Genomic DNA, 7466 nt, shown 5'->3' with positions numbered 1-7466 from the left:
TTAGGTTTACACAAAGAGGGAGACAAGGATTAGGCTGCAAATTTGGTAAATAAACAAGTCAGACATTGTAGTTGTGCTCACAAGAAAAGCACAGCAACAAACACCGACTTCTTCTTCTTCTTCTTCTCCTTTAGAGTTTAACGGCAGTTGGCATCCAAGACAAACACCGACTGTCCGCCAATTAACATTAAATGAGATGTAAACGTCTGGATCTTTCTAGAATTTACCTGTCATTTCTATTGTTCGTCTAACCACACCTGAGGTAACAAGGGATTTTCCTGACGTCAGGTTACGTCATTCTCGTGGGAGGAGAGTCGTGCGTGACACATCAAAACTTGATGAAAACAGACAAAACAGGCAGTGGTGCTCAGGGATCTGTGGTTTAAGTGCTGTCAGGAAGGCTCGGTAACATCGGAATGAACCAGGATTATTCAAGAAAACATCGTTGCCTCTAACTATAACACAGCAGACCGACACAGACAAGAAAACAGGATTTGGTAAGTGAAAAATAAAAGACAGCTACGATTAACGTTAGCTGTCAGATTCTAGTAACGCTATTTTAGTCAGCTAACGTTAAAAGTAACGTTACATTTCGATTAACGTAACGTTGAAAAACAACTAGCTATGTTAGCTAATGATGTTTACTGTGTTTATTCTGGGAGTTTAGTCTAAATAGGGAGAAAGTGAAGCACATACTGTAGTTTGTCTTCACCCACTTCAATAATGCGTTTAGACTAGCTAACCTTAACGTGAGATACATTGACTTATTGCTTAACAACACACCAGCTAGCTGCTAGCAATTGTGTGGAATAAACAAGGATTTGGTTGGCGATTGGAATACATCGTATTGAGTGAGTTGGTCACAGTAACGTTAGCTAGCTATCGCTAGTTATTTCTGTTTGCTGTTACAATTGGTTACGATCGTATGGCAGACATAGCTAATTTGAGCTGTAACGTTAGCTAAGGTTAGCTAGTTATGTAACACGTAAACCAACCTAATCGCATGTTAGCCTGGCCTACCTAGCAAGCAAGCAACCTATTTGTAAGGACTCCTAACGTTTAGCTAGTTCCCCACTGTTTTCTGGACTAAGACAAGTAACGTTAGCTAACGTTACTGAAAGCCGAAACCAGCATCCAATATAAAATTGCGTTGCTAACGTTAAAAGATAGCTAAGCCATCTAACGTTAGATGACTACGATATTAGCAGAAACTAGCATACGAATGACATGGCTAATTCCATAGCTAACTATTTGCTAGCATTCACTGGGACCCTTTTCACTGGTCACGCAGTGACGTGTCACAACAATAAACATTTTCTTCACTTCATCCTTCAGGTTGTCGAGGTATTTCTATGTGATGGAGTTTCCAGATTTAGGAGAGCACTGCTCTGAGAAGTCCTGCAAACGTTTAGGTGAGTGCCTTTTGAGAAATTTCGAAGTGTCAGTTTGTTTATCCAGCCAAGTTTGATTTGAACCTGAACTTTAAAACCTTACTTGATTACAGATTTTCTTCCTATGAAATGTGACGCCTGTCAAGAGATTTTCTGCAAGGACCACATAACCTATGCAACTCACAAATGCATGTCGTCCTACAAAAAGGTAATTGGACTGGGTGCAGCACAGTGCCATGTGTGTAGTATGTTTACAATACAATGTTACATTAAAGGCTACAAAAATGAACCGGCATTAATTGTGGTTGTTCTTGGGATGACATATTGATGTCAAATTAAATCACACTAACTTATGACGTGATTACATTAGAGGATGCATTACACAAATAATGCCACTGCATGCACCAATTTTGCAAATGGATATATCCTGCTTCTCTGTCCTGATATTGCAGAGTCAAAGTAATAGTGTGTTATAAAGATATGTAATCCTGTGTTTTAATGTCTTGTAGGACATCCAGGTCCCAGTATGTCCTTTGTGCAATATCCCCATTCCCATCAAGAGAGGAGAGATGCCGGACATTAAAGTTGGTGAACACATTGATCGGGATTGCAAATCGGACCCTGCACAGAGAAAGAGAAAGGTAAATATAAAATGTAGGTGTTTTACCTTACAATGAATTAGAATCTAAGAGAAGAGAAAAAAAAAAAAAATACACTTTAGTATCGCAATATTTTATTTTGCAATATTGTATAGATTTTCAATTTGTTTGTTTTTTTTTGTTTTTTTTTACATTAAAAATATGCATGTAAGACAGTGGTTCATGTTTATGTTGTGTTTAAACCCCCTATTGCTATGCTGGGACGCACCAGTAGTGTACTTGCCTAACAGTGTCTAGCAGTGCCTGACTTTTTGCTAGAAGCTAACAATGTAGCTTTGGCTGACCTTTGGCCTACTTTAGCATATAAACATTTGCTCACTAAGAACCTGTGAACCACAATCCCAAACTGGCAGTTTGATTTTCTGTGTACTGAATTGTTTACCTAAAGTAAACTTTTTTTTTTTTTTTTTTTTCACTTTTATGAACATCATGTTTTTTTAAATTAGTTTTTCTAAAATTACTTTAAACAAATCTCAATATCGCCTTATGCACAGTATCGAAATATATTGCAATATTGAATCGTGACCCATGTATCGTGATACGTATTGCCAATACAGTCCTAGAATCTAAACAATAAGACAAATGTCTTCTTCTTTTAGATTTTCACAAATAAATGTTCTAAAGGAGGCTGTAAGCAGAAGGAAATGATGCGAGTGACCTGTGAACAGTGTCATTTAAATTACTGTCTTAAACACCGGCACCCACTAGACCATGACTGTAAGACTGATGGGAAACCTCTTTCCAAATTGGGGTGGGTACAATTGCACTATATCTTCATATAATGTTGTGCATTCATCTGAGTATTGCAGTAAGAATTGCTGACTTGTTTTATTTTTTGTCGTAGAAATGCTGCTGTAATGAGGGCCCAAGGTGCTTCCTCCTCCTCCTCCGGTTGTAGTTCATCCAGTTCAGGACGCTCTAGACCGGTTTCTAATGGTGTGAGTGCAAACAACAGAGGCCACAACACTGGGTAAACTTTGACTTTGTATTGATTTTAAATGTGTCAGAACAACCTAATCACTTTTTCAAATGGACTCCTAAAATGATAAATCACTTTTGTTGTCCTGTTTTTTTTCTTTTTTTCTTCTCAGCACTACCCAGCGGATTCCTACTTCCATTTCAGCACAGAATGTAATCCCACCATCAGCATCATTTCAATCCGGAATGGTATGGACATTTTTTACATGACGTCGCCTGATTAAATAATTCCAAAAAGAGGAAAATGAACATGAGTGAGCTGCTCTGGTGCTGTCATTGCAGACGGAGGAGCAGGCTTTACAAAGGGCTCTGGAGATGTCTCTGGCTGAATCGAGGCCGACTGTTCAGCCGGCCCTTACGTGAGTAAACTATCAGTTCGACATGACTCGTAACACACTCGTGCCGTTGTGCTGCTATGGAGTGAAATGAGTCTTTCTCACTGACCTTTCAGCTTAACCCTTGTGTTGACTTCGGGTCAAATGACCCGTTTTCAATTTTTGTTTTATATCATAAAATATGGGACGTAGAAATAAGCACTGAAAATGTGTAGAAGAAAAATTTTACAATTTAAAATGTTGGAAAAAGCAAAAACAAACTGGAAAAAAAAAAGGCGTCAAAAGTCAAGGTTGATGCGAAGACAACACAAGGGTTAAAAAGACCACCGGGGTCTGTTTCAGAAAGCAGGTTTAGTAAAAACTCTGAGTTTGTTAACCCTGAGATGAGGGAAACTCTGGGTTTTCTGTTTCAGAAAGAGAGGTAACTTAACCTCAGTTAGTTACTATGGTAACTGAGCCTGTGAACCTAACCTGGTCGGGAGCAGGTTTTCTTCGAGAAACTCAGGGTTACTTCTCTAATTTCCTCATTCATTCAGTCTGTAACAGGTGTATTTTTGCAAACGGCAGTTTTCTTTATTTGTGTGTGTATACGGATCATACCGTAATAGTAAAGCCACTGTATGCAGAGCCGTCAGAAAAGTGTGACTTGCTCTGAAATGTTTTTTAAACGTTTTTTGTAGTGTTCCCTGGACACAAACCAGTGAGCCATTAAAAAGAAATAAATGAGTATAAATTATAGTTCTGTTAATGATCATGTTGCTGCAGCCTCAGAATGGGATTAGTAGTAGCCTCTTACTTTTTCACCTGCAGGATTACACCCAAATGAAATGATAGGTGTAATGCAATTCCAGTTTTCACCAGTAATAATATAAGTTAACTGATTAAATATGAAATTAATACACTGTTAATGCTTACGCATTGACTCGAGCAGCAATTTTCTCCCACACCAATTCTCTCTCTTTTGCAGCAGCAGCCACTGTCTTGCTTTTTTTTTTTTTAACGAAATGTATGTTCGAACTCGCTGTTTGTGCGCGAGTATTTCTGCCGACCCATTTGTTTGTGGTTGTTACCATGGTGAATCGTAGAATCATGGCTCCATTCATGCTGCCTTTTTATTGTGGTGGTGCACGCGCATTAACACACTCAGAGTTGATTGAACCAACTCAAATCAACTCTGAGTTTTCCATCTCAGAGTAAATCAACTCAGACATCAGGGTTAAACTCAGTTTGTTAAACCTCCTTCCTGGAATGGACCCCTGATGTATTACTGCGTGTGCGTGCGTGTGGAGTGTAACTAATGTTAAATGAATCTCATTACATAAACCAAGAAGTGCTCTTTCATTTGCACAACAATAACTGACAAGAAACAGACACATGAAGCTTATCTTCTTGATACCGTTGTATGTTTTGTCCCTAGTTTCCCCAGCCTGCTATTGAGTGTTGTGCCGAGTGCTTCTACTAACTAATTCTTTAAGTTTTCTTTGTGTCACAGCCCTCAGGAGCAGGAGGATCTGGCTCTCGCTCAGGCTCTCGCTGCCAGTGAAGAAGAATACAGACGTCAGCAGCAGAGACAACAGGTACCCCGAAAGCTTAGCCGTCAGTAGCATGCTTACAGGAACACATGTAGGTACACTGTTGTCATGGTAATCCATTCTTTTATTAGCAAATAAAAGAGAAATAAATACAAGTTTTGAATTTGTATATGGAATGTGTGTAGATAGTCTTTTTCTAACTGTATTTTCTCTTTGTTTAGGGGAGGGAGTCCAATCAGTTCAGCTGCAGCCTCTCTTAATCTCGGACCACCATTTAGACTTCGAGCTTTGCTAATTATCTACTAGAACCTGCACATCTGGGATATCAATATCCAGAATAAATGATTGTTAAATGAAGAAATCCTGTTGGAAGTTGCTGCAATATTACCGCCTTCTACAATATAAGCACATACTTTCCCAGCAGGATCTGTGATTTTTACTAATGCTTTGCTCTGTACATATTTTATATGCTTACCATGATAAAACCATTATATTACCATATATGAATATCGGAATAAATTTTAAAAGATCCACCCTGAATTGTGAACAGTTGATTCAGATTTCAAGACACACTTAACTCATGTGTGAGGCATGCCATTTAGGCACATTGGCAAGTGTGAAGTGGAATAATTTTTTTCATCTCTGCTTAGAATATTCAGGTAGTTTCTGATAAACTTGGGTGAGTTTTATTCAACAAAATACATCATCTGTGATGACCACATGAGAGCAAGAACACTGAACTATTGTTTATTTACGCTTTGCCATTCATCAGGTAAACTTCATCTCGAAGGTCTCAAGACTGAAACATTGTAAATAAAGACCGTACAAGTGATAAACTATGTACAGGATTTTATTTGGACAGTTTTTGATCTTTGCAGCAATTGTTTCCCAACTTCAAACTCAGGACTTCTAACAGAACTGTTGTGGATTAAGATGCAATAGCCTTGACAGATTAAACATGGAATTCTGTATATTTAATATGAGAGGGAGCAACTTTTGACCATTTTAAGCAGATAGATGTAGTTTTGTAATGAAATTGTTTTAAAGTAGATTATTATTTACAAATGGTTAGGTGAAGTTAGTTCACTACAGATTTGTATACATCTTTACATGGTTTTACTCTTGCTATACTTTGTGGAGCTTAAACAGTTAAGACAAAAATATTCTGCAACAACTATGGTAATCAATTTAATAATTTAAGTCAGGAGACTTCAAAGTTTAAGCCAAGGACCCCTTTACTGAAAGAGAATCATGGACCCCCTACTACATATATTTGATAAAATGAAATTGCATATTAATCTGGTCCTATAATACGTTTTAGGGCAGCCTAAAGCATTTATAGACCCCTTTTTTTAATAGAATACTAAGCTATTCAAGTGGCCTAATAGTTGTTAGCGTGATTTTATGAATCATGTTTTAATGTTAAACACAAATGTGAAAACAGTCAATCCTTTAAGAAGAACTGTATCTGTGGATGGCTACCTTAGTGACTACATTACCTATAGGCCAGCAAGCCTACCATCGGTGGGGATTTATATTTGATAATAATATGTTGGAATCATGTTAAGACTTTAATTTTTGGAAAATTAATTAACAATTTGGAGGCCTCCCCCCTCGAGTGACTCTGAGGACCCCCTGTTGAAGATCCCTGATTTAAGTCATTCATCAAGCAAAACTTGAAGATCTGCTTCTTTTACATCATCGTAAACTGAATCATTTTGAGTTTGGGACTGCTGATTGGACAAAACAAGCAATTTGGATATTGATTACGGGAACATTTGTGGCCATTTTCTTAACCACCGCTTAAAAAAAAAAAAAAAAAAAGGTGATAGATTCATTGAAAATGCGCTGTGTCATTCGGGGTTTGTACAGCAGAGGGCAGCAATACTCCATAGATATTTAATATTTCACAGCAGGCTTGGATGGTTACTTCACAGCCGTTAGTTGGAAAAGTCCTCTGCTACTTATTGTTGGAAAAGACCTCTGCTACTTATTGTTTTAACAGAGAGCAATAAGTCTAAATTATCATGCTAAATCAGGTGACTGCTCCTTTGGTTCCAATATATTTGCCTACTGGATTTTACATGGTCAGGAGAGAAACATTGTCGAGGTCCACTTAGTTTGATGTGACCAACGATGCAAGCAGCTGAAATGCTGTTCTGGAAAGCAGAGCGTTGTAACTCCATATTTAATAAGCCTGGCTGAAGGGCGTACAGCTGCTGGACAAGACCTCTTCAACCTGCTGCAGTTAGCATGTGTCACAACATACCCTATCACCATGATCAGATGCCAGTGATGCAGCTACCTCTGTGATAACTATTATAACACACTTAGAATATATATAGAATATATCCAAGTATACATCGCTGATTTTGTGACATTCTGTTCTTTAGTTTTTTTGTATACAGTTCATTAAAACAATTCGAACTAAATGAGGCTTTGTATTATCCAATCAATTGCAGCATATATTTGCATATTCATGAGGAAAGAAAATGTATTCACACTAGTTTTAGTACTAACTTAGTTACTTAGTTACTACTTAAACTCTGATTACTCCGCGCGCGCGTGCAC

General features: G+C 37.9%; 1 protein-coding gene across 4 annotated transcripts; it reads left to right on the top strand.

Moving 5' to 3' along the window:
* Positions 1–235: 235 nt before the first annotated feature.
* Positions 236–5734, top strand: zfand2a (zinc finger, AN1-type domain 2A). 4 transcript variants are annotated; one of them, XM_028599548.1, is made up of 10 exons: positions 236–497; positions 1336–1412; positions 1505–1599; positions 1901–2032; positions 2650–2801; positions 2895–3020; positions 3142–3217; positions 3311–3387; positions 4839–4986; positions 5117–5734. In XM_028599548.1, exons 2-10 carry the CDS (start codon positions 1358–1360, stop codon positions 5153–5155), a joined length of 900 nt encoding a protein of 299 aa, XP_028455349.1. In that variant the 5' UTR covers positions 236–497; positions 1336–1357; the 3' UTR covers positions 5156–5734. The 4 variants fall into 4 exon arrangements, with proteins under 4 accessions (XP_028455349.1, XP_028455348.1, XP_028455351.1 ...); XM_028599547.1 differs by having other exon boundaries at positions 241–497; positions 4839–4940; XM_028599550.1 differs by having other exon boundaries at positions 242–497; positions 4856–4986; positions 5117–5208.
* Positions 5735–7466: the final 1732 nt, after the last annotated feature.

Source organism: Perca flavescens, chromosome 15, assembly GCF_004354835.1.
Source record: "Perca flavescens isolate YP-PL-M2 chromosome 15, PFLA_1.0, whole genome shotgun sequence".
NCBI classification, from domain to species: Eukaryota; Metazoa; Chordata; class Actinopteri; order Perciformes; family Percidae; genus Perca; species Perca flavescens.
The sequence above is the reverse complement of the archived record's forward strand: the minus strand, read 5'-3'. Positions and strand labels throughout refer to the sequence as shown.

Excerpts from the sequence above, each read along its gene's own strand:
- zfand2a (XM_028599548.1), top strand. The coding sequence starts at position 1,358 with ATGGAGTTTCCAGATTTAGGAGAGCACTGCTCTGAGAAGTCCTGCAAA. Across the intron at positions 1,600-1,900 it reads GCATGTCGTCCTACAAAAAG|GACATCCAGGTCCCAGTATG; the intron begins GTAATTGGACTG and ends AATGTCTTGTAG. Across the intron at positions 4,987-5,116 it reads GCATGCTTACAGGAACACAT|GGGAGGGAGTCCAATCAGTT; the intron begins GTAGGTACACTG and ends CTCTTTGTTTAG.